Below are 27,156 nucleotides of genomic sequence, written 5' to 3' on the forward strand. Positions count from 1 at the left end.
TCAAAACGGCACCATACTGTTTTATTTCAACCCTCAAACAATATAAAGAGGTAACAACTTCTGATGCCACACCATGCAAGTAATAACAAAGGAACAACAACAACAAAAAACATTAACAAACAAGACAGTCATTTACAGGTGCTTCACAGCAGTGCTTTGGCAGTACTGGCAAGGAACTCTGGCCAATTGCTTCCAACCACAGGGGTCTCAATGAACCCCTTGATCTCAGAAAAAGAGCCCCCACATTTCCCCCCTGATAATTTACACATTCTGAGTCACTACATACCACGTTGCTACAATCAGCAGACTTTTGTAAATCACATCTTAAAACACATAAATATACATTGTGCGTGATCACAACAAAAACTAAAACCAAAACAGTGTGGTAGAAAAGTAAACATACGTCGAAGTTTCCAGTAAGGCATCAGGGAACTACTGCTGGCCGGGCCCTTCATTTCACTAGTTTAAAGAAAAGTTGCGATTTACATTTCTCGGCAAACCCAAGATTCAGAAGCTTAACCAGCAGGCTCAGTTAAAAGTTTAAAAGTCAGTCCTCTTCTCTTTTTATTTTTGGTAAATATTTCATATAAAACATGAAATCACGTTCTACTTCATAAAAAAAGCTGAGTATTTTTAATAGTAAAAATATATATGTTTATATTTCTCTTTTTAAAAAGACATTTAATAACAATACTTCAGAAGACTGGAAGTAAGCCCCTCACCCCCCGCCCTGCCAAGCTGTCCGCCTGGCACAGATACATTAAGGCAAAGGCTCCTGGAGAGGCGTGGCCGCCTCGGCCGCGGGCCGGGGACTAGAGATGAACACACGCCGCTCCTGCAGGGTCGGGTCAGAAAGGCTTCTCCCGCATGTTCACCGAGCCATCCTGCATCCCAAAGTAGACTCTCTCGGCCATGTTGATGAACAGGCCCGTGTCCACCACGCCTGCAGGGCCAAGGGCGGAAAGAAGCAACATGTTTCAGCTTCTCAGGGCAAGGAGGAGACTGGGGCCACGGGGCCAGCGGGGCAACCACCATTAACAGCACTGGACAGGTGACAAATAACGCCTTCTCTCGCACGTGACAACGAAAAGAGCTGCTGATCATGTTCACTTCTTCTTGAATCCCTTCTCCCCTGCCATCTGGGCTTTCTCTCTGTACCCAAATGTGCCAAGCTTCTCCCTGCCTCAGGGCCTTTGCTCATGCTATTCTTTTTGAATTCGACAACGATCTTTGAGTACTTCAAGGGGCTGGGGCTTCTCTGCCCTTCATATATCAGATGACAAGTCATCTTTCCAGAGCGGCCCTCCATGAGTACTCTAATTACTCTGACTCCTAGTGATTCTCAATCACTCTCTCAGCCTTAGAAGTTTTCCCCCCAGAGTGCTGGAAGATACTTGCAATGCATATACCGCATGAAAACACATAAACTCTCCAAATCAATACAACAGACAACCTAGTAGAAAAGCGGGCAAAAGACTAAAGGTACTTCACAAGAGGTTATCCAAGACGGCCAACAAACATTAAAAAAAAATGGCAAACTACTCAAAGGGGAATGCAAATTAAAACAAGACACCACCACACACTCACCAGAATGAATATAATGAAATGTGACTGGGATACAAGACACTCCCACACAGACACAGAGGGAGCAAAATGGCAAAATCACTTGGGCAAATGTTTATTGGTGCCTCTTCTAAAGCTGAACGTATTCAAACCTGTTGATTCAGCAACTTTACTCCTTACCCCTTTTATATAAGCAACTATCAGGCATGTATATGGTCCTCAAAAGACAGGAGGTGTAAGGATGTTCATAGCAACACTTTTACTAATAGCTAAAAACTGGAGAAACACCCAAATGTCCATCAAGAGTAGAATGCATAGATAAGTATTTTTTTCACACACATAAATACGATGGTCCACTACTCAGTGATGAGAGTTAACCACCGCTGTTGTAAGCAACCTCTACCAGAAATATTTACATATGGACACATCCACTAAAATGAGATAATACTGATCAACTACTGAAAAAACAAGCTGGATGGACCCAGTGTGTGGGGGAAGCGGCACCTGCATCCGCTGCTGGCAGAAGTAGGTAACATGGTGCCGTCCGTGGAGGGCAATTCTGCACCATCTAGCAAAACTAGACACATGTAGCCTTTGATCTAGTAACTCCCTTCTAGCAAAGGACTGGAAACAAATATCTGCTAGTGGGATCTGGTTAAATAAATATGACAGACATAAAGATGGAATGCCATGTAGTTGTTTAAAAAAAAAAATGAGGAAGCTCTTTTGTGAACCATAATGTGATAATCTCCAAGATGGGAAATAGTAGGAAGCAAAACACGTATGCAGTGTGCTACCACTCGACTAAAAGGGAGGTGGGAGGCTGTTTGCATTTATGAAGGAGAAACTCAAGAAGGACACAATCTTGGTGGCTGCCTCCACACAAGAGCGGTGGAAGGAAGACACGTCTCACTGTTTACTCTTGCAACCACATAAATTCAAAAGTAAAACTTTCAAAGACAGCCCCCAACACATAAACAAAACCATCCACTGGCAATTAAAAGCCATCAGGCAGAGAAGAGCTGCTGAGACCCGGAGGCCTCTGGCACCATTGCAAGCCCCCCAAAGACAAGCACAGTGGCTCTCAAGCCCCGTCCTTTCCAAAAACTCTAACACCAGGTGACAGCTCCCACCAGATCCAAAAGAAAGTCAAACCAGGTTCAGAAAAGGTTTCAGAGAGCCAGCAGAGACGCGTGGCGGCGGTCCAAGGTCTGATCTAGAGCAACCTCCCTCCGGGTTACTGAGGTGCTGGGACGGACTGACCCACCCCTCCTCCCACCCCGAAGCTGGTGGAAAGGGCAGAGGCAGCTCAGCTCTGGTTCTGGGTGGAAGCAAAGGAACATCCGGGGTGTGACCAGCCAGGCACCAGTTCAGCTATCCTCTAAGCATCCTCATGTCCACGAATGCCCACGGGACCAGGGCAGGGCAACAGGGCTAGACGGAGAAGCCTGCCCTGCTTCTCCTCCCCTGACTTGGCCCAGCAGCAAGTACTGCCACAGACCAAAGAGGGTGAGAAAAGAGAGACGATGATCCTTGCGGCACTGAACTGATTTAGTATCTAGCCTCTTTTCTCATTTTCTGCACTTTAAGTTCCTAATGAAACTCTGAACTTCTCCAGGACGAAGCTCCTACTTCCTGAGGTGGAAAGCAAGTACAGGAGAAATGTGCTCACGAAGGACATCTCAGTGTCTCTCAATAAGCAAGAAAGGTCTGAGCAGGTGCAAGAGAGCTACCTAGTGGGCACTGAGAGAAATCCACCTCCAGAAGAACAGGGTCGGGACCGGTGGGCTGTTCCCTGCTCGCACGCTGGGCTTTGTCTGCGTTACCATTAGGGGCTATTCTCCTGTTACTAACAGTGACCCCTAGACTTCTCGTCCTCCTGCCTTCTTGGTTCCTCAGCTCTTCACTAAAGATAGCACTAAGTGAGGGAATACGCATAATGCGACTCATCTTTTTTACTTAGTAAATCTGGGAAAAGATTGTCAATAGACAACTAAATCAGTAGACTAAAGGTTGGAAGACTAAAGGTATTATATCGTGTTTATGTATGTAATATATCTATATAATATATATATTTATATATATATTTCATTCCCAAATAGCACGGGTAAATTAGAATCTCACCCAGCACAGTGGATTATGGTGAAGATAGCATCCTTTCTTCTTAGGGATGTATTCATTCAGCAAACACTGTCGCGTGTGCTGGGGCACCATTTTAACTTATTTAATCCTCCTAACAATCCTATGAGGTAGGTACTAATAGCCTCCTCTACAGAGGAAGAAACTGAGTCACAGAGACGTTAACTAAGGCCACAAAGGTCATACTGACAGAGTTCAGATCCTCCCCCAGACTGTCTGCTCCAGACTCCACTCCTAGTCACTACAGTCTGCTAAACCGGCCTTACCTTTCCCATTAGCCAGTTCAGGCCTGAGAACACTCCATGTCATGGAATATTCCCAGTCAGAACCTTAGCTGCTCCGTATCATGAAACAGAGCTCTCTTACACCTGCCTCTTCTTTTCGATTTCCTTGTACCAGCCTTCAATACCACCCTTGGCCTGGCTCCTGACTCACCTCTACTCTGCCCTCCCAGTCTGCACCCAGGGCCCCGGGTCCCGGGTCCCGGGTACCAGCTGCAGCAGAGGCTCCTTGCTGCTCCAAACGTTCGTGTCACACAACCCCTCCTAGACCTGGCTCTCGGGGACGGAAGGACTAAAGGTTCAGGGTCCAGAGGCAGATAACCTGGGCCCCCATCTTGGTGCTGCAGCCCTTGGGCAAATCGTTTCATCTTCCTCAAGCCATGTCCTCCTCTACAACTATCTCATCAAACTGGAGAATCAAACGAGACATTTTTAAACACTTAGCACAGTGCATTACTCTGTGCTAAGAGGCAGGTCAGAAGCCACCTCTCCTCTGTGGAACTTCCCCACACGGCCCAGAAGCAGCCACTCTGCACTCCCGGTATTATTCCTCCAGCGGAACCGAGCACACTCCACCTTCTCGGTGGGCACAGCTTCTACGCAGCCACTCCCAGCTCTGCCCAGGTTCACACCAACTCTCCTGGAGGCAGATCCCCCGTTCTACTGATGGGAGCATCCCCTGTAACACAGGGCAGCACCTTGCCCACGGCACGTACCTAATGAATGTGGGGGAACTGAGTCCTTCCTCCCCAGTGCTTAAGAGAGCCCGCCCAAATCAGAGGCTGCAGCCAAGCTCCTGGGAGGAAAGGCTCTTTGCAGAGAGGGGGCTTATTTCAAGGCGAGCCCCTCCCCCGCCCCTGCCACTCCAGACCTATCCCAGCTGAAATGGGTCGTGAAACGCCAACCAACCAAGCTGAGAGGTGAGCAGGGGCCATTCAGAGGGGAGGGAGAAAGGAGGTGGGAGTGCAAAGGTGTGAAATTAGAAACCCCAAATGTGGTATAAAGGAAATCCTTCTTTCCAACCAAGTCTTTTCAAAGCCCCCACCCATCGTGCCTCCTGTGGCTGGAGGCGGGGACAGTCAGGAAGGGCACGGGTATCTATGCTCGGTAAAGGCCGCTCACGTTACCTGGGATCATTTTGATAGCTGTGTTCACTTCACTCCATTTGTGCACCCGGTCAAACTTCCAGTCCAGGATAAAATTCCCGTTGTCCGTCACCACGGGGCCCTAGAAGGCAATGTCCCGCATTTACAGGGGATGTAGACACAGGCAGGCAGAGAGGGACAGGAAAGCGGGGCTGAGAGCCAAAGACAGGGACCTCAATCAATGTGCTCTGACCAGCGCGCCTGCCGCCTGCTTCCCAGAACCCAGGACTACAGAGCAGTGACGAGCAGAGGCATGGAGTCAGAGCTGGAGTCCTGGAGCCGCACAGGCACAGGTCTCACAGAAGCCGTGAGCCTCTGAGAGCCTCCGGTTCCTCGATTGCAAAAAAGGGACAATAAAACGGACTTTGTGAGGCAGCCTATACATAAACCACAGTGAGGGCTCACAGTGAGGACTCAACAATTCTTAGCTATTGTTAGGGTGAAAAACTACAGCACCAGGACAGACCACCAACACGGCCAGCATCCCCACAGCATCACACTGAGAACCACCACTACGCAAAGCAAGACGGTGCTCCCCTAAGACAGTCCACCTGAAGTCAGGGGCGGAGATGGGGCATGGGGTCAAACAGGCTGGGTGTAGTTCATTAATCCAGAATTCCTTATACTAACTACTGTATATAAAATAGACAAAAAACACATTTCTTCTGCATAGCACAGGGAACTCTATTCAATATCCTGCAGTAACCTATAATGCAAAATATGAAAACGAACATACGCATGTCCACGTATGACTGAAACATGATGCTGTCCACCAGAAATTGACACAGCAGTGTAAAGTGACTATGCTTCAATTGAAAAAAAAACAACCCAGAATTCCTCAACAGTGCTGGGCGCTAGAAAGTGTTCAGGACCACAGATGTGGCCAGAGCACGGAAAGGAGGACTCCCCCGCACGCTGGGGAAGGGGTGGAAGCCCATGGAGGAAGCCCACGAAGGCGGGTGCTGGGCCCCTGCGGAGGAGCTGCAGCCCTGAGAGAGAACCTCAGTGATGCCCCCTCCGCCTTTCAGCTTCGCAGGGAGCCAGAGCCAGGGCTCTGCACAACCACTAGGATTAGAACCATGATTTTGAAGAAGTCATTACAAAACACCAGGAGGAAAACACAACAAAATAAAAATTCATCAGGGCAGAGTTACAGCTAATTTGCTTTCTTTTCTTTATGTTCAAAACTTTTTAACGTAGTTCTGCCCGTAACCACAGTTAGTTTGGGGATTAAAAATAAACAAACAGAAGCCGACTGCCCAGTCTAGACACAGAAGAACTACCGGAAGCAGGAAGGAGGACCCTGCGCTGAGAACCTGGAACGCCTCTCCCCGGGCACTTACTGCCTTGTTCACAGCCATTCGAAGTTCAATCACGCCCCCGAACTTCTGGGTCACGGCCCGGCTCACGGGGACATAGGCCATGGGGATGACCTCGATGGGGATTCCCTTGTGCCACTGATCCCCGAGGTTCTTTGAATCCTTCCTGGAAAGTCAAAAACGCAACAAATGTAAACAAGCGCAAGGGCGCAGGTGCACACCCAGCTCAGGCCGGGGGTAACTGCAAGGTGAGAGGCCAAGCGAAGGGAGCGGGGACGAGGGGACAGGGCTGCAAACCTGCTGGCTATTTCATCGTTTAAGAAAAGCATTTGAAGAAAATATGACAAAAGTGTTAAAACTGAGTATGACCAGCTTGTGGTTATACAGGTATAATAATTGTACAGCTGTCGTAATTCATAAGTAAATACATTTTGTTTTTAAATTCATATGCTCGGCTCGAGTGCCTTCTACTAGACTCCGTGAAGGAGAATGAGAGAGCCTGGTCAAAGACTGCCCACGGCACAAGTGCCGTGACACAGAGGAAGCAGGGCGCGGACTCACCGCCTGGAGCAAATGGGCGGTAAACAGGATGTGCTCTGCTAACAAGGACGACGAGCTGTTTCCTCCTCCTCCCAACGGACACGTGAAAAAGCCGTGTCCAGCCTCAGCGCGAGAGCGGAACATAAGCCTGCAAGACGCTGTCCCAAGCCACAGAGAGCCAGACAGGCCCTCCACTTCTCTACTTCCTCCTCTATAAAGTGAGGCCTGGGGTCTGATCTACCTCCTCGGTGGACAGTTCAGAACCCCGAACATCATACCTGAAATCGGCGATCACAATGAAGCGACTGGCGTTGCCAGCCACGATCTTCTCCTGGGTCAGGCAGCCTCTGGGATGGGGGAGAATTAACACAGGGGTAAGTCAGACAAAAACTGAATCTGGGAACGAAGGTCAGATCCAAGAAACCAAAGTCCACTCAATTCTGGCACTTAAAGAGAAATTTAGTTTTTAATTTTTAAAGGAACATCCCCAACCCCATCAGACCCTGCAATGGGCTGAATTGTGTCCTCCCTCCCGAAAAATTCACTTGTTGAAGTCCTAACCCCCAACGTGACTGTATCTGGAAGAAGGAAGTAATTATGGTTCAATGAGGTCACAAAAACGGGGCGCTGGTCTGATAGGACTAGTATCCTTTTAAGAAGATGCCAGAAAGCTCTCTTGCTCTCTCCCCACCATGCGAATCATCTGCAAGCTTACAGCTTCCAGAACCGTGAGAAATAAATGTTTCTGTTGAAGCCACCAAGTCTAATGTATTTTGCTATGGAGGCCCGAGCTAAGACACGCTGCTTCCAGGAAATGGACCGTGGAAATACGAGCCTGCATGTGGGAGAAATGGTTCCCGGGGGGCCGGGCACAACCCTATCTAAGAGGCATCTGCCAGGAAGCACTGACTGTGCTTAGGGAGAAGTCATCTGAGCATGGCATGAGGCGTGGCACTATAACTTGAGAAGGAAGGACAAGCTTTGAACAACCTGCCCTATTTGACAGTCAGGGTGACGAAGTGGAGAGAGGGCACGGTGAGATTTTAAACAAACTCTGTGTCTTTCCACAGTCTGCCTGATCATGAGAACCAGGAGCCCGGGGCTTCCCCCTCTTCAACTCACTGTTCCCTAACCATCCCACACCCACACCCACACCCACACCCCAGATCATCACTTAAGAAACACCCAATAAATGTCTTCCGAATGAATGAATACATACATCACTAACTGCTCATGGAGGCAGGAGCAGCTCTAAAGCAAGGACCGCACACTGGTGCCCACAGACCTAGTAATGTAGCCCCAGCAGCATGTCTGGTTCAGCCTGCGCAGTGTTTAAAGTCTGAATCAGCGGAAGGGGTGGACACTGAGAATCCACTGAGATGAATAATCTCACTGAGGAGGCCCAGGCTCCTGCTAATGACAGAAATGCCAGGCTGGCCCTAGGGCCATATGCTGTCAGCATCCCAGCGGAGAGACAAAGTCACAGACACCACAGCGGCCATGTGTTCGCTGCGCTCCACTCTGCCTTGCTAGGGACTGCCTGGCAGATAATACCCTGCAGAAGAGCCCCGCCACTCACCCACCACCCTTGATGAGATTGAGATCAGCATCTACTTCATCGGCGCCGTCGATGGCGAGGTCGATCTGCGTTGAGGGAAAGAAAGAGACAAAAGCCATTTAGAGCCTTGAGAGGGCAGGCTCTGTGCTTAGCCTGAACACGCAATGGCTCCTCAGATCCCAGGAGCCCCCACAGCCAGGCACGGATATTCCGATTTAACCCACCCAGAAACTGAGACGCTAAGAGGCTAAGCTATGCCACCAGGGTCACCAGGAAACAAACGTGGGAACGCCATCTGTGTCCAGCTCCACAACGTAACCCTCCCTTTACTCCCCGCTGGGCTTCTCTGTGCACACGCTGGCATCACCGCCAGCATGCAGTCTCAACGTGAGTAACTTCACCTCCAAGTTCAGAAACAGATACATAGTGTATCCGTGGAATTAAAATTTCACTGGAGGGTGGGCAATAATGGGGAAAAGGCTGAGAAACACTGATTCAGTGAGTCCCGATACTAATGTGGCAAAAATAGCCAGTTTGAGAGGACAGAGAAGACCCAACCGAGAGCTACAAAGGTGGCACACACCTGATATGATCCAGAACTGGAGCTTATCTCAGATGGCCCCACTGTGACCCCACCAAAGCACCTGTCTGGCCCGCCCGCTCCCTCTGTATTAGGAAGCTCCACTGCCAACCCTAAAGGCAGTCAAGAGGGAAACGGATTCATTCATCTTTCAAAATTTGAAATCAAGGAAGCTGCGTATTTCTCGTCACTCCTGGCACTCTGCATGGACAATATGGGAACCTCAAACAAGGGTTTTTAAAGCAGCAGTATAAAACCTCAGGGTACAAATTCAGTTCAAGGTGCAGTTAGAAGCTGCTCGGCATGGCACGGGGAGACATCCCACCAAGTTTCAGCAGGGCATTCTCGCTTCCATCCTTTTATAAAGATGAAGTCACAGCCCGCGTTGCTTCTCCCCACCCTGCACTACCCCCAGGGTCTGGTGGCACCATGGCAGCTCTCCAGGGCCTAGAAGGTTTTGACCTTTTCTGTTTGGTTCCAGGCCCACCTCAACCCAAAGCACTCTCCTCACAGCACTGAACAGCTGACTCAGCCTGTGCCCAGCTCCACCCATAGAAATCTCCCAGCAAGCCATGGTTCTTACAAACCCCTCCGTGGCCCACGTGTACCAGGAGAACAAGGTTAGTAGACCACCATCAAGTTCATTTTCGAGCTGCCAAAATCCCACCCCTCTTCCCTTCAGCCGTGCCCTCTTCACTGGGCACCATCACATTCCACTCACCCAGTCCTAGGCACCCCAGCCCGTCTGAGCCCTGTCCACATACACCCACATGCCTGCCTGGAATTGTCCCCATGGTTCCCATCCACCCTCTCTGGAATGTTCTCTCCTGCCCTTCCCGCCTGGCCTTCAGGGCCCTGCTCAAACTTTACCTCTTCCCACAAAACCCACCTAACAGCATCGCTCTAGAGCAAGAAGCACCCGAATTCATATTCAGGCTCTGCCACTTACAAACAGCATGGCTTGCCCTCTCTGTGCCTTTTTCGCACCTGTAACACAGAATAGTAATGGTATCTACCCTCGGGACTGCTGGAGATTAGATACAGTTGACCCTTGAACAATGCAGACGTGAGCTGAGAAGGCTCACTTAGAGGTAGACTGGTTTCCCATGAAGCATGTACCACAGCACGACGTAATCCAAGGCTGGCTGCATCTGCGGGGTGGGACCGCGGACACAGGGGGCCAACTGTGCGATCTGACTGAGCACCTGTGGACTGTGGTACTCGCAGTGGGTCTGGGAACCAGTCCCCCAGGGACACTGAGCAATGACCATCGTTTAATGCAGGCCCAGCACAGAGCATGATACCTGGTACGTGGTGAGGGCTCAGAACAAGCTACTGCTGTGCGCACGCGGCTCACTCTCACGGCCTTCAGTCGCCTCTGGATTGCCTGTGTGTTTAATCGTCTTCACCATAAAACTCGGTTTCAAACGCCCATGGCTGCCTGGGATGACCACTCCTTTTCTCCACTTAGTGGTAAGCTCCGTGGGCCGGCTTGCTCTTACACGTCTCAACAAGGACTGCCAGACACCCTGGGTCCCTGAGCCCTCACGGTTAGACCACAGGGATGTGCTGGGAACTAACAACCTCCCCACTTGGGACCTCAGCCAAGGTTAATATTCAAAGTCCCAGGAGAAAAGTTAGTAATGGCTAACCTTTCTCCGAGACTTGACAAGATATCCAGAGCCCATGAACAAGTGACAGCCATGAGAAAGGCGCCAGAAAAACGCAACAGCCTGACTCCCTTACCTCTGGGTGTCGGTCCAGGTCACTGAGAGTTAAGCCGTACTGCAGGATGAGCTGACGGGCCTGCGGGGAACAGGAAAAGCACTCTGAGCGAGGGCCAGGATTCTCAGAATCCTCTTGGAGTTAAGCGACACCAAGTCCTAACTAAAGACTCCCTCCCAAATCCAACCTGGCCCACCAGGAGCTGGGAGATCCAGGCCCACGAATGGCAAACGTTAGTTCATCCTGGGAGGCGGAGAAAAGCAAGCAACACATACTGAAAAGTCTGCCCCAGTGCCAGGCCGAGGTCCTTCCCAGGGACCTGCTACTGAAGACAACGCCGTGGCCTCCTAAAGCTCCTGGGAACACAGCGGGGCGGGCCCCCCTCACCCGAGGCATCACTTTCCACCGTTTCAGTTACCCGAGGGCAACCTTGACCGAGAAATATTACATGGAACATTCTAGAAATCAACAATTCGTAGGTGTTAAATTGCACACCATTTTGAGCAGCACGATGAAATCTCTTATCCACTCTGTCCGGCCCGGGGTGTGAATGACCCCTTTGTCCAACACACCCCGCCTACTTGTCCCTTAGCAGCCATCTCAGTTATCAGACTCTGCATGATGCCTAATGCAGGCAGGCCCCGTCTTCCTGCGCTTCACTCCCCTGCGCTTGGCGGATGCTGCACCTGCTACAAGGTGAAGGTCTGTGCCGACCCTGCCCCCGCCCCGGGGAGTCCCCAGGCACCACTGCTCCAACAGCATTTGCTCACGTCACGTGTGTGTCACATTTGGTAATGCCTGCAATATTTTAAACTTGTTCATTATTGTTATTAAGTGTGTTAGGGTGATCTGCGATCAGTGATCTCTGATGTTATACTGTAATTGTTTTGGCATTTTTTAGCAATTTTTAAAATTAAAGTATGTACTTTGCTTTGTTTCAGATATAATGCTGTTGCACACTTACTACACTACAATGTGGTGTACACATAACTGATGTGCACTGGGAAGCCAAAAAATTCACGACTTGCTTTATTGTGATAATCGCTTCATTGCGGCGGAATGGAACCAATCTTGCCGTATCTCCAAGATAATGACCCCAAAGTGCAATAGTGATGCTGGCAAGCCGGATGTGCCAAAGACAAGCCGTAAAGTGCTTCCTTTAAGTGAAAAAGTGAAAGTTGTCAACTTAGCAAGGAAAGAAAAAAATGTCACACACTGAGGTTGCTAAGATATATGGTAAGAACAAATCGGCCATCTGTGACATTGTAAAGAAGAAAAAAATTCCTGCTAATTTTGCTGTCACATCTCAAACAGCAAAAGTTACAACCACAGTGCAACAGTGCCTAGTTAAGATGGAAGAGGCATTAGATTCGTACAACAGGAAAATCTGAGGAGGGAGACCACATTCACCTAACTTTTATTACAGTGCATTGTTATAATTGTCCTATTTTATTATTAGTTACTATTGTTAATTCATAAATTAAACTTCATCTTATGAATTTTTGGAAAAAACATAGTACGTATAGGGTTCAGTACCAGCTGCGGTTTCAGGCATCCACTGGGGGTCACGGAACGTACTCCCCATGGATGAGGGGCGGCAACCATGTATTTTTTTTTAAACTTCCTAAGCTAAGAGCCAAATCTACAAAATATTAGATAAGTCTTTAAAATAAAAAGACTGAGGAAGATCATTATAAATTGATACACAGTTATTTCCAGGCTTTACTGTTGAATAAGAATAAGCAAAAGAATATAAACACTCAGAAGAGAACATAAAGGCAGGACCCCCAGAATGGCTAGTGAGGAGCTCGGCAACTGGAGAGCACGGGCCTGGGGAAGGGTTAGGATGTCTGTGGGGAAAGTCAGCACCGACATACACAAAGCTGTGGGGATGGGTGAAATGACCGAAGGCAATCTTCAAATCCAAAATTTTTAGACTCTAACAATAACACAAAGACCCTGGAATCTGCAGTATAGGGGACCTATTTGGATCTTGATTCTAATAAAAAATACCTTTAAAAGATAAGATAATAGGGGAAATTTGAACCCTGGATTTATTTGATGCTATTAAAGACTACTGGTTAATTTTCTTTTTAGTACTGTTGAGATGTTTAAGTCTCCCTTTTTTTCAGAGACATAATGAGATACATAGAGTGAAACCATACCTACACCTGGGATTTGTTTTAAAATACAGAGGTGGAGGAGAATGGGGTACAGATGAAACAAAATTAGCCATGAATTGGTAACTGTGGAAACCAGGTGATGGGTACACGGAAGTTCATCATATTACTCTTTATCCTTATTAAAGTTTTGAATTTCTATAATTAAAAAAAGAACAAAATGCTGACTAAAAAAAGCAAGTTCAAAAAAGAAAACCCCATGATTTTGTTCTTATTAAAAAGAAAGAGAGAAAATTCTTATTAAAGAGAGAAAACCACAATAAAAGCAGTATTACTGAATTATTTCTTACTTCCTAGGTTTCTCCAAAAGTAGTACAGGAGAAACCACACTCATTCCAGAACCTGAGGCTATAAAAACATTTGCAACGTCTGGACAATGAGTTCCCCAAGACTCCCACAGCTCTTGGTATTCATACCTTTGGGCCATCGCTGCCCACAGTGTCCCAGGGTTGTTCTGTGTGACCACTGGCACACAGCAGAGGTGATGGGTGATGTCAGGACACTTCTGAGATCAATTTAGACAGACGTTGGGGGGAGGAGAGGGGGACATGCTTCAACAAGATCCTTCCCTCCTTCTCCCTCCACCCCCATCATCACACACACTGGGCGAAACCAGCTGCCAAGCCCTGAAGACCCTGAGACAGCCCTAGGGACAGACCACTACCAAACCTGTGACGAGCGAAGGCCTCCAACAGCCCCGTGAGTAAGCCTGGCAGCAGACACTCCGCGCTCAGCTGAGTCTCGAGATGACTGCAGCCCTGGCCCACAGCTTGACTGCAGCTCACCAGGGACCCAAAGCCAGAACCGCCCAACGAAATCACTCCAGATTCCCGACCCTTGGAAACGGGGAGCTAATAAATGTTGTTGTTTTAAGCTAAGTAATCGAGGGTAATTTGTTCCACAGCAACAGATATCTACTACAGATGCTTGTTAGAAAAATAACACGCACGTCAGTGTGATATTCCATCGTGCAAATAAAACTGTGGTGTACTCTGATTTCCTGTTAATTTCGTACACTTCAGAAACAACACTGAACAGAATTCTGATGTATTATACGAAAACTAGATGTCAGGAAACTGTTCTATTATGATTCCTGCGGAAAAAAGTCCTCCATAAATATATCATTTTAATTTAACATTTCATACGTTTAAAGTTACTGTTTCATGAGGACGTCCTGTGTGCTCATCTAGACAGTAACCAGAGTATGAGACACATTCTACAGACGCTTGTCACCCTACAGCAGTTAGGGTCAGGAGTCCAAAGCTGGGTAAATAACTAATCATTCTGAGATCAGTCTAGAAGGGATTACCTAGTACAAACTCCTGTGTTAAGAAAAGAAATAGATGCTCAGAGGTCACAGTGCTAATTAGGGACAGAATGCAGACCAGAAATACACTGTCCTCCTGTTTAGGGAGTAGGAAGGAAATTAGGAAAGGAAAACAGAGGGAACGTAGAAGAAAAAGGAAAGGAAAGGACAGCCCCCGCTTATAAATACAGGAACTGAAGTCATCCTACGTGACAATGGTAATATGCTATTAACAGTAACAGTTTTAAAAGGAGTTCCTTGGCTTTCCCTCCTCCACCTGAGATGGCCCTGCCTCCTCCCAAGCGCCAGGCCCTGCTTTCCAGGAAGCCCCCAGTCCCTGGGACAAGGAGTGCTCGCCTTCCTCTAAAAGGTGCGTTATCTCTACCTCTTCTCTACCATATATTTGTGAAAAAAAAAAAAAAAAAGACACACATAAGGCAGCATTTATTCATCCAACAAACCCAGAGTACCCACTAAGAGCCAGGCACCACCCTGGACCCTGGCAACAGTGAGTAACACCCCATGCACAAGGAGCCGCACATCCCTTTAGAAACATACATCCTCAGTGATCACCACGCCAACTGAAATCTGCCTGTTCACTGCCACCACCTGCCACCCGCCGCAGTACCTGCCCAGAGTCCGGCGCACGAAAGGGGCCCAGTAGATCAGCTGTCTACATTGTGCGGCTGGGCGGCCTGCTGTGACCTCCCTGCCCCACCCTGGGGGCAATGAGCAACAACAGAACAGGGTATCATCTCCCTTTAAACAGTCTGCCTCCCCGTTCACAACGTGGAGGACCCTGTACAACGACCTCAAGGACTCCACTGGGGTGGGACCCTTCAGGCCTGCTTCCACCAGCAGGTCCTCCAACTCTCCCTTCTTCCCATCTTTGCCCTGACTCCCCACAAGGCCCCTGAGAACGGCCCTGCACACAGAAGTCATAATCACAAGTGGCATGAGCTTCACCCTTCCTGGGTGTTATGGGCTGACTGTGCTCCCCTGAAAAAAGACATGCTGGGGTCCTAACCCCCAGTGCCTATGAACGTGACCTTATTTGGAGACAGGGTCTTCACAGAGGTCATCAAGTTAAAGCAAAGTCACGCAGGCAAGCCCTAACCCGCTAGAACTGGCGTCCTTAGACGGGGAATCTGTACAGAGACAGGTGCACAGGGGGAGATGGCAAAGTGAACACGAAGGCAGAGATCAAAGTGACGTGTCTACAAGCCAAGCAGCGCCAGAGACGGCCAGCGAACCACCAGAAGCTGGGAGAGAGAACAGACTCTCCTCCTTAGCCTCCAAGTGAATCACCATCTTGATCTCAGACTGCTAGTCTCCAGAACTGGGAGACAACAAATTTCTGTTTTTCAAGCCACTCAGTCGGCAGCTCCTTGTTACGGCAGCCCCAGGACACAATATACCGGATTCAACACACAGCCCTACTGTGGGGGACGGACCCGTCACCAGCTCGGCCAGCACGACTGCGGCCACAGGTGCTTGAAAGGATCGGTGTCTCCTGGACACCAGACACCCCAAGCTCACCGGCTGAGGGGCTCCTGAGGGTGTGGGGCAAACACCCCTGTCTGTCCGTCTCTTCCAGCTCTTGAAAGTGCAGGGAGCAGGAAAGCTAATGATTAGCTTGTAGTTTAGAAACAACGACAGGAAGCAATGCCTTACTGCAGCCCCACAGCTGGCACCCTCACAGGCTTCTCGTGGTCAGGCGCACAGCATCAGGCAGGCTAGCGCTCCTGTTTTCCATCAGCTTCACAGTAAAACCTGAAAGTTTTGCATTTTCCCTTCAATCACCCAACAGAGGTAGACTGAAGGCCAGTGTGAATAAACACTGGTTTTTTAACTTTAAAGGGAAAAATCTACAAAAATTATTTAAATCCCTATGGATTTACTTGTTTAAGAGGTAGAGAAAATGATTTTTGTCATTTTGGTTTCCTTTCAGTCATTTCAGGAGATTGCATCCGGCTAAACTTCACACAAAATAAGGGGGGAGGGGGACAGTAACTGTGAACAAATGAGTTTCTAAAAGTCCTGTGAACTGTGAATGGCTCCTGCACCTGGCCAACTAGAATTGGCCGGCGTTTTCCAGTCTGGGGTTATTAACGACTATGGTTAAACGGTTAAATAACATGGTTATTAATCACCATCATTACACATAGGTGGGTCAGGAGGATGCTATCTTAAAGACACAAGATCAAACTTCCAATTTGAACACCTGTATTTAGCTCAGCTCTTTCCCAAAAATCTCTGTAAAAGTACAATACAGGAATTTTTCTTAAAAGCATAAAGCAAAAAGGAGAAAACAGCAGCAAACGAAAGTAGACCACTGACGGACAAAGGTAAATGGCAGAAATGAGACAGAGAAGCCCCAAGCCGGCACTGGAAGGAGCCAAGAAGTAACCAAACAAACAGCACAGAACGTCTCAAGAGGCTCAGGACTCAGCGGCAACGCGAACTTCAGAAAGAGGGCATGACAGTGGGAACGAAAAAGGGAAGACTGGCTGGAGGGTTATTTAAGACCCTGTTACAGCTCCATGTCTCTCCCCACTGCTCTCAAAGCAGCATGTTTATTCTCTGGAGAAGGTCAAACAGCAGGTCTCCGGACTGGGCTGCCCGGCACCACCGGAGATAAGGGCTCTCCATCTGCGAGCTTCTGCTGCGCAGCAGCTACTCCGAACCTCAGAGGCTGGAAAAAACAAGTATTTGTAATTCCCGTGACTCCACGGACTGACTGGAAGTCTCTGGTCTGGGCTTACTCACACGCCTCTCGTCCTCCAGGACAGAAGCCAAGGCCTGTTCACATGGCAGTAGAGTGATTTCAGCAGCAAAAGGGCCAAGCCCCAAAGCAAAGCACTTCTCAAGCCACTGCTGGCAGTCCACTGGGCCACGTCCCGTGGGCAGAACAGTCACACGATCAAGCCCCGAGTCAAAGAAACACAGCAAAGGTAGCGGGCACTTCTTTCCCATCTACCACAGGTCCTACGCTGAAAACAGGGAATGAACAGCAAGTTTATGTTTAGAATTACGGCAGGTGTCTGCTAGCCCTCTTCCCCCACCTGGCTCCCAGGACACAGGCAGCCACACGTACCCCTTCTAAAAGGGGAGGAAACCCGATCAGCCAGAGGAAAGAAAGATGATCTGACGTCAGGAGCTTCCAAGATGAGAGCTTGGCAGACAAGCCTAGGACAAAGACCACCCCATCCTGAGAGCTAGCTTCCAATCAGCTTCTTAGCCCTCTAGCCTTCAAAACGAGCAGAAAGCTAAAAAGCCCCAGAATAAGAAATGCCGGAAATAAAAAATAATAATAAAAAAAAAAGGCCAAAGCACTCTAATAATATTTGACTGTGTTGGTTGTTTATATGAGTATTCATGAAAACTCAGAATTACATGCAAAAGAGGGTAAATTTTTTTGTACGTAACATATCTCCAACAAACTTTAAAACACTTTGAGGAAGCAGATACAGAAGGAGAAAAAAATCTTAGAACAAAAGCTTTCAGGAAAACAAGTAACGGGCAGAAAAAGAAGAGTAATCGCGGCGCACTGCACAGCCCGGCTGTAGTGCGGACATCACGATCCTGCGAACACTGAGCAAGGCCTCGGCACAGTGACTGCACCGGACGACTGGGAGAAGGGCGTGCGTGAACTGCGAGAGCAAGGAGGGAAAAGGCGCCAATGTGCATCTTCCCTTCATCCATTCAGTGTAGAATTATGACCTGAAGGTGAACAGATTTTTTAAATTACAAGAAAAGCATGTGGTTTCTAGACTTTGGAGCAAATATCCCATCAGCTAAAAAGAGTTTTAAAAGCACAGCTGTCTGAAGAGCAAGAAATGGCGGCGGTCAGGGGTGGGGAGGGTGAGGGGAGTGTTCTGTTTTTTAATAAAAAGATTTGACTCTTCAATTCATGTATTTGTGTAACTTTAATTAAAAATAAACACCAACATCAAATGTACTAAATAAGAAATAAAGATGATCAAGTCACTTGGAAAAATTAGGCACTTAGCTTTTTCAAAAGACCAAGACAAGCCACCAGAACCACTCTGACTTTAAAAGTGTCTCCTCAAGACAGCAGGATTTCAAAAGCAAAAGAGGCCTGTAAAACCTCTTTCATTCTCTGGCCTGAAGCAGGAACGATGGTACTGTCTTCAGTCCCCGGGGTGCCCGCCCAGCTTGCCTGGCGTCTCCAGGAGATGTAGCTGCGAGGAGGCTCTAACAGCAGGCACCACCCTAACTTCCCAGCCCGTCCACCCGGAACCCTCCTCCACGCCCTGCTCTGACAGGCTGGGCACACACCTGGCTTAGAAGGAAGCTCGGCCCCTTCCCCAGAGCTGCCTGCAGGCTGCCAGTGCTGAGCTCCAGGAGTGAGAGTTTCTGTCCCAAACCAAGTCCACAAACTCACAGGAGCGCCAGCCACCGGGAATGCCAACGTTCAACCCCAGGTGACAGTATCACCATGAGGAATCCAATGAGAGCTCACACACGAGCCTCTCCCCACGACGGCCAGGTGAGGGACGGGGCTCTCTCTGGGCACCGCTCTTCCTCCCAAGTCTACTCTGCCCGTTATCCTTCCCTGGATTTAAATGGCTCCACTGTCTGCCTTCAGCAGGCCCTACTATTGGATGGCGAAAGAGCATTCATTAGACATGGACTCAAAGCACCGTACCTGCGCTCCCGGCACATCGCTCAACGGCCTTTAGCCTCGGTTTTTCCATCTATAAGCAGAGACGATTCTCCTTGAGGACACAGTCCACATGCTCTCTATCGACTCCAGGGTGCCTTACACAAGACACACTGAACTATTCGGAGGGAATAAATGAACGCATCGAAAAGCACGCTTCTGAGGGGCAGTCCCCAGCCAAGAAACCCCTCTCCGGCTCCCGGCTCCCGGCTCTCCCACCCGGGACAGCCCCGGCGCGCAGCCAGAGCCCCAGCCCCACGTCCGCAGGGACCAGAAGATTCAGCGGCAACCGCCGAAATGCAGAGCGCAACGCAGGCCGTACCTGGAAGGAAGTGGGAACGCAGACGAGGTTCAGATTCTCCTGCTTCACTCTTTCAGCTGTGGAGACAAAAGCCGGGTTGGTGGTTTTTCACTCTCCTCACCTCATTTCCCTTTGTCACGTGCACATTTGCTCAGATCCAACAGAAAAGGTCTAACCACCCCCCCGACACACACACACACAGGCGCCTTTCATTCTTTGTCCCCACCCTCGGTGGAAAAGCTGGTGAACAGACTTCATGTGTCACGAGACAGGGAAAGGAAAGCCTGAGGAGGTGAGTGCTAACCAGGGAGAAAGGACTGGCTATGTCAGGATTTGCTATTACGTGCCTGACAGTATTCAAATGAACTTTGTATATATGAACTCTTTTAATCCAGTCACCCAAAGAGAATTTACAACTATTATCCCCATTTTACAGATGAGGAAACTGAGGCACAGAGCCGTAAAGGAACTGGGTGGTTACACAGCTGACAAGTGGCAGACCTGGGATCTGATCCCAGGCAGCCTAGTGCCACAGTCTTGACTACTTCCCTCAACTGCCTTTTATAGAAAAAAAGCTAGAACTTGACTTTTACATTTAGTGAAACATATAATCATTTACAGACCCCAGACGGTGGTTAAAGAGGGTTCATTTATTCATTTCGGATTTCCACCTTTCAGGAAAATGTTGACTTAAACAAAAAGAAAAGTCTCAAGGCATATGGATAAAGAAGGTCTCCTGTCATTTCAGTGAACAAAGGATGCTGCGGCCATCAAGTCATCAGCCACTGCAGCCGCCCCAGGCGGTGCAACCCAAGAGGATTCTGGATGGAGAAAAACACAACACTGGCCTTAGACAGTTAAGATGCACATCAAAGGAATAATTTCATTAAGCCCAGACTCTTGCATCTGCCCATACACAGAAAAGCACTAAATCCATTTAGTGCTGATGTCTGGTTTTTCTTTAATTAGCAATAATCTTTTGATGTTTGACTACATGGTTCTTTTTGCAAAACTCCTGTATATCCAGCTCCTCCTTTACCTCTTCTTAACATTCCCTCTAGAGTTGTGTGAGAGGCTCTGTCCCAGGCGTCCCCTCAGTAATGCCCCGAATCCCCAAATAAAACAGGACTCTCAACTTCTAGGTAGCACTTTTTTCTTTCCCCCTCCAGTCGACAGGGAAAAACTATGTTATTAAAATTTCAAGTCTCTTTAATCACTGAGTATGCACCTTGGGAGGTTTAGATGCCACTCTTATGAAATCCACAGTCATTTCCTGTGTCCTAAAATCCTCCACACACTAGGTGCTGAGGCAGAAAGTCGTGCAAAACGCTAAGGTCCCTATGAGGCCAAGGAGAAGGGTCCCAAAAGCCATCACACCCACACCACAGTCTCTCCTCAAAGACACAGCGTTCAGTTCCTGGGCTGTCTCCGGCACTAGATCAGCCTTCAGGCAAGCCTCTCCTCTGTGCTTTGTTCCCCCCAAACAAGAGCAGGGCAGTAAAACCTGTTGAACAGCCACGGGCCAATCATTCGATCATTCGTGAGCCCAGAGCCTCTCCTGAGCCCAGAGACACTGAATCAGAAGGAAGTCAGCACCTGTGGGAGCCAGCCCCCAACTGCAGGCATCTCACCTCCCGGAATCCGCTCCAGGGTCACAGACAGGGCGAGCCTGCGTGGGCCTCGGTTTGTTTGTTTGAGGAACCCCAGCTCTGCAGGGCGTGCCTCGGGATCCACGTGGACACACACACACACACACACACACACATAACAGCACTGATGATTACAGTTCTGTGGAGACCTCACCATGTCAGCTCCTCCCCTCCAGCTCGGCAGAGGAAACAAAGCCAGGGCACCCCCTAAGCTGGCTGAAGAGGCCCAACAACCCCACTCAGGGAAGAGCAGGCACACTCACCTGACCAGGCTCCACACTGCTGGCACCAACCTGGGCAGGTGCCGAAACTGTGCCCCACTTCCTCCCCCTCCACGTCCCCACCCGAAGCACCAAGGAGGCAGCCCGGGAACATACCTGTGCCCCACTTCCTCTCCCACCTCCACGGCCCTCCCCTGCCCCCCACCCGACCGGAGCATCCAGCAGACAGCCTGGGAACATACCTATTCGCTGCACAGCGTGGACAATTGTAGAACCGCTTCCAATTCCCAGCACTTGGTTATTCTGTCAAGACAGGGGGAGAAAAACACAAAACGTATTAATACCATATCCTACTCCCTCTTCAGCCCACTTCCTAGAGCTATAAATTAGGCACGGCAATTCACCAACACCAGTGCAAGGCGGGGACTGTGCCCACAGGCACATAATCACTGAACCTCAGAGCTGCACTTTATCCTGGGGCCCAGCCACAATTTATCAGCAGAGCCCCCCTCCTTTCATCCCTGACTGTGGCATCACCATTTCCTCCTGGTAAAAGATCAACTGAGGCACATTACAAACTCTAGGAGTTTATTTGAGCAAAAATCAATTTGAATCGGGCAGCATCCAATCTAGCAGATAGAAAGGAGCTCAGGAGCTGTACAAAATGAAAGACTTTTATAGCAAGAAGAGGGCGGTAACGAGGAAGTTACACCAGGCAAAAAAGCACGTTGGTTACTGTAAGGTTACTTCCCTTTAGGGGATGACAGGCATCTACCAGGGAATCGACCTAAGTGCGCTGGTCAGGCCACTCTGATCGACTGGGTTAAGATTCCATTTCTGGTAGAGACAAAAGGGTAACAAATAAGCATCAGTCTGCTGACGGGGGCTTAGCAGGAGCGACTCCACCTTGGCTCTGTTGTTTTTAACACTCCCTACATCCTATTACACAAAGGCTTACAACACTCAGCAACTTAAGTCAGCCTCACAGAAACGGTCTGTAGATAAACACTGAAAGATTCCTGGCCAACCCCAGGGTGGGGCAATCAGAAAGGAGAGACCCTAGAAAAAGACAGAGCCTAGATGTACACTACGAGCAGAAAACAGAGGTTTCTGGCTTCAGTGACTTTTCACACAAGTTTAAAATCTAGAAGGCAGGGGACTGACTACCGTCCCCTTCAAGTTGGTGGCATCAGAAGGAACCTCAGAGACACATCAAGGCTATCATCCAGAGCCCCACCAAAGCCAACAGAAGAGGGGGGAGGCTGAAGTAACCTCCAGACAGCAAATCACAGCGGCGCTGTCCAACCGGCCCCAACGGGCCCTCACTTTGCAGGCGCCTGCTTCGGAGAGTACGGGAAGAGGGCGAAGGCTTGGTTGAGAACATGAAAGAGCCTTCATCTGCCACGGGAAGGACTTACTAGACGGAGAACAGTCCATGAGTAGAAAGAACAAGACACAGGCGTCAGACTACTGAGCCTGCCATCTCAAGAAAAGGGGAAGGCACTCCGGAGTGGACCAGGGGCGGAGTTGGGCCCCAGTCAAGGTCAGTTAGACCACAAACAGCAAAACAAGGTCAGGGTACAAGCAGCCAGGAACTCGTGTGGGGCTGGCTCCTAAGCAACTTCCTGGGAGTGAGCTCCCACCCACTGAGGGCAAAACAGCTACAAACCCATGCACTAAGCATCTACCAAGGAGATTTATAAATGTTAATGTAAGTCAAACCTCACAACAACCCCTTGTGCCCTCAAGGCCCATTACCCTACTTTAGAGATAAATTCAACACCCGAAGGAAAAATTTAAGACTTAGAAAGAGCAAAAGAGAGGATTAGATACCCTTTCAATAAAATGCTGGAGTCCACAGGCATTAGCTGATCCTACAGGGTGTGTGCCTTTGCAAATTCTTGTCCACAGAAATGCAAATTGTGTTCTGAGAGATCCAACTGCTACCCTATAGCTCTTGGAAATTTATCTTGTTTTTTTTTTTTTTTTAACATTTTTTTAATCTTAGAAATTTATCTTAACACTCCTTCACTGCATACAGTTTTATGGTTTTTGGTTTTTCCTGTGAACTGGTTAGAACATCTTTTCCAGTTCCCTCAATCATTTAATAAGTTAAACAAAATCTCTAATACATATTTATTTTACAAATATCTTGAGTTTACCTTTAAAAAGAAAATCATTGTTCAACAATGTCAATTACCCCCCTACACAACCTCACTTTGAACAAGCAACTTCAGGAAGTTCAATTTGCTGAAACATCATTTCATTTTGAATTTCTTAGAATTCCAGCAACTAATTAACAATGAAGCCCACAGTGAAACTTCCTTTGTGGAGAGCTGCTGCCAACACCCCGGGACGAAGGCCACAGGAGTACCCAAGGCCAGCCCGTGGGCCCCACAGCTGATATGGCCCTTCTCCAAGTAAGACTACATCTCAGAGGAGAAAAGACTGGAAAGAATGACTAACAGGTGGACGGAGTTACAAAAAAGAACAAATCAAATGCTAATGTCCCCTGCCTACAGAGACAACCCCTGTGTTCCTGGCCTGATGGAAATCTCTTTTACTAGCTCAAAGTTCCAAAGACACCAAAAAACACCAAGGGGCCTTAAAACAGAGCCTCTGCCAGGCCAGCAGTCCACCTGCAATGATGTCCTCAAGAAGGTAATGCATCAAGTAGCCACTTAGCTACCTCGGCAAACCTCAACAGCAAGGCCTTCAAGAACAGTAAATGGTGTATCACAACCCAAAAACATGCAAAACAGCTGAATATCAGAAAATGTAAAAATCTTCAAGTAACAAGAAAATGTCTTGACTAGGTAGGTTCAACCTGATCTTCACAGCTGACCTAAGGCTGAGCGCTCCAGCTATACAGTAATTCAACAGCCAGATTCCTCATTACCCAGCTCTGCCATGTCACCCAGCAGGCAGGTGGCACACAGATGAACTTGGGTGAGTCACACAAGCTCTGTGCAAGCCTTCTCCCAGGGGCCTGCCAGGCCCAAAGCTCTTCAACCATGTGGTCCTGCTACCCTGGAACCAAATGACTGGCCAAGAATCAGTATCCCAGCCAAAGGCAGAGGTGGCCCAGCAGTAGAAGGCCGTCAAGCAGGCTCTACTGGAGAAGCAGGCCTCTCCTAATGGGCAATACTAAACCACGGGTCATTCGTGCAACATCACAACTTCGCTCACCTGGTCCAGTGAGGTAACCTTGGAAACACCTCTTCTGTTGACCAACTGGAAACACTGCCCACCAACTTCTTCAAGCTAAGCCAGCCAAAGACCAAAGCCTAGGCTCCAAAGAGAACCTTCCAGAGAGCATGGCTCTGCATGGTGCCTCATCCTGCTTGACTATGCTCCCGGAGACAGGCAGATCTGAGTCCAGAGTGGCTACTCAGAGGGTTCAGCTGAGAACTCTTCAAGTTTTCCAACCACCCAGACATGGAAGTGGTCACCACACTGGAACACCAATGGGCTAGGAAATGGAAACCCTAGAACCCAGAGATCCACTCCACCAATAACCAGACAACGTCCACCTTTGTGTCCACACTCCACATAATTCACCAAACATTTACCAGGCAGGCTCCACTGTGACCAACACTGAATGGAAATAAACTACCCTCAGGAGCTGACCCTTCAGGGAGCCTGGAGACACAAACACACACACACACACAACCAGAACACAACACACCAGCATAAAGCTCCTAACAGGTAAATAAAGTGCTAGAGAATCGAAGAGAATTTTTCCTCCCCTTACAAGGCTAAGGAAAAACTAAAAGGAAGCAATGGCCTTTGAACCAAACCCTGAAGGACATGTATGACTTTAACAGACAGAAGTAGTGGACAAGAAAGAGAATTCCAGGTCAAGATTAAAACACACACCAATGCCAGTAGTCTGTCTTTTCTGATTATCTGGTGCCTGGGGGAGAAGGGAACAGAGAAGGAGACAAGGCTGTGGCCTTAAGGACGAGAACCAGAGCCTCTCAGCTGCGTATCCCCTCCACCGGGCTCACTACCTGCCTTGCAACAGATGCTCCAGATGTGTCACATGGAGGTGAGGATGAGGCTACCTGAGGGGCACTGTGTTAAGAGCAGATGAAAGCTTCAGAAGATGACAATGCACCACTTGGGAGGTCAACAGAGGGGACAAGATAAGGGCAACTACAATCCTCCAGCCATGGGGAGAGCCCAAACCAGAAAAGTTGGAAGGTCAACAGGAAGGGTCAACTCTAAGAACATTCCAAAGGTGGAACCAACAGGACTTGGCACAAAACCCACCTGAACAAACTTACACGAGTGAACAATTCATTTTATCCAGGCATTCTAAAATCTCAGCGTACAGTTCCAATTTTGAAGCTGAGGCACTGAATCCCAAAAGTAGAGCCAAATTACATGTTTCACATTATCTCTGTGAATTTCCATAGAAAATCCTATTGCTAACGAGACTTGGAACAAGTTACACCAGACCAGGCGGCCTGGAACTGTTGGAAGGGCACTGGAACAGGAGTCACTGGGTTTGGGTCCTGGAAGGCACTTTGTCATTTCTCCTACAGAACGCACTGGGGCACAGGTTACCAACCAGGCTGTGGGAGGACCTATGTAGGCAAAATACCTTGTACACTAAAGCATTACCAAATAAATGTAAAGAATCATCATTACAAAGAAAAGGGAATCTGATACCACTTTCTAAGAAGTAGAAGAGAATGACAAAAAGCCAACAAAGCCAAGGCAATTCTACCTAAGGACAGAAATACTGCACTTGACTCCCAGCTAAACATTATAATTAGGATAATTAACTTGATTACTTACGGCAAATCCAATCAGGTTAAGAGACTCCACAAAGAGCACCAAACCCCACACTTAACAAGTGGGGCCACGACCTCAACGAGTAACAGCTGAACATCTCCACGCCCCGACCTTAAAGTACAGGGTCCTGCAAACTTAAAGGGTCCACCCCGGCCCTGTCCAAAGCTGGTTTAAAGCCCGAGCCTTCCGCTTGGGCTCCGTCTCTCCTCCCTCTGGTGCGTACATTCAGGAGCCTCAGGAGCGGCTGCGTGCCCAGCTAAGCACCTCCCTGGAGTGAAATTTCAAAACAAATCCGCTCTCCACCGACTTCCCAGGGCAGTGAAGAGAAGTGAAGACCTCGCTTCTAGCAGTAGCTTTCTACTTATTGATAAAAAAAGCCACACGCCAAGTCCCTTCTAGCCCCACTCCATTATCAGACACCACCGGGCTCCACTTAGCAAACTGTTATCCGGCCTGACGAGAAGTCTTTAGATAGCTCAACTTTCAGGAGGCTCGCACCCAACCATTTCCACATGTAAAAGGCCTTGAAGGAGCAGGTCTGAAGCCGGGTGAAGTGCGCACCCGCTCCCCTCTCACGGAGCCCCCGCCGGGCAAGGAACTAGACGCACGCACAGAGCCCAGAACGCGCAGAAGGAGCCCACCAGGCCGAACACAGGCGCCCCACGCCCCAAGCTGCTCACCCTCACATGGTTCTCCACGGCCGCACGGCCCGCCAGCTTCTTGGCCTCTTCTGCCTTGGACATCGTAGAGGGGGTCGGGCAGACGCTGTTAGTGTCTCCGCCGCTTGTACTGGTGCTGCCGACACCGCCGCGAGTCCCGAACTGCGCGCGTCCCAGAGGCTGCACGTGGGAACCCGGGACGCCCCAGCTGTTCCCGCCTCCGCCGGAGGCCGCGCCCCCGGCCCGCCCGGGCAGCGGGGCCAGGACCCGCCCGTAGAGGGTGCTGAAGGGCCCGGGGCGCTGCATCCCTCCACCTCGCTCCAGCCTCCGCCACGGTCCCGCCCTCGGCTCGGCCGGAAGTCTGGAAGCGCACGTACTCGGTCCGCGTACGCTGCAACGCGAGTCTTTCTGGGAAATGTAGTTCCTTGGCTTCAGTGGCCGGAAGCCGCGTCCCAGCCTGGACTACCAGCCCCACAATGCTCCGCAACAGAGTGCGCAAA

General features: G+C 49.1%; 1 protein-coding gene across 1 annotated transcript; it reads right to left on the reverse strand.

Annotated features, from left to right (window-relative positions):
• On the reverse strand, positions 1-27,020 carry RPIA (ribose 5-phosphate isomerase A). The gene is made up of 9 exons (XM_010958964.3): positions 26,678-27,020; positions 21,437-21,497; positions 19,346-19,401; positions 10,872-10,931; positions 8,567-8,631; positions 7,266-7,334; positions 6,472-6,613; positions 5,111-5,210; positions 1-943 (listed from the first exon to the last, which is right to left on the reverse strand). The coding sequence occupies exons 1-9, from the start codon at positions 26,960-26,962 to the stop codon at positions 849-851; spliced, it is 933 nt and encodes a 310-aa protein (XP_010957266.3). The 5' UTR covers positions 26,963-27,020; the 3' UTR covers positions 1-848.
• Positions 27,021-27,156: the final 136 nt, after the last annotated feature.

Source organism: Camelus bactrianus, chromosome 28, assembly GCF_048773025.1.
Source record: "Camelus bactrianus isolate YW-2024 breed Bactrian camel chromosome 28, ASM4877302v1, whole genome shotgun sequence".
Lineage (NCBI taxonomy): Eukaryota > Metazoa > Chordata > Mammalia > Artiodactyla > Camelidae > Camelus > Camelus bactrianus.

Coding starts and splice junctions, on each gene's coding strand:
- RPIA (XM_010958964.3), bottom strand. CDS start 26,962: ATGCAGCGCCCCGGGCCCTTCAGCACCCTCTACGGGCGGGTCCTGGCC. Junction 7,335..8,566: donor AATCTCATCAAGGGTGGTGG/GTGAGTGGCGGG, acceptor CCCCCATCCCAG/AGGCTGCCTGACCCAGGAGA. Junction 6,614..7,265: donor ATTGTGATCGCCGATTTCAG/GTATGATGTTCG, acceptor TTGACTTTCCAG/GAAGGATTCAAAGAACCTCG.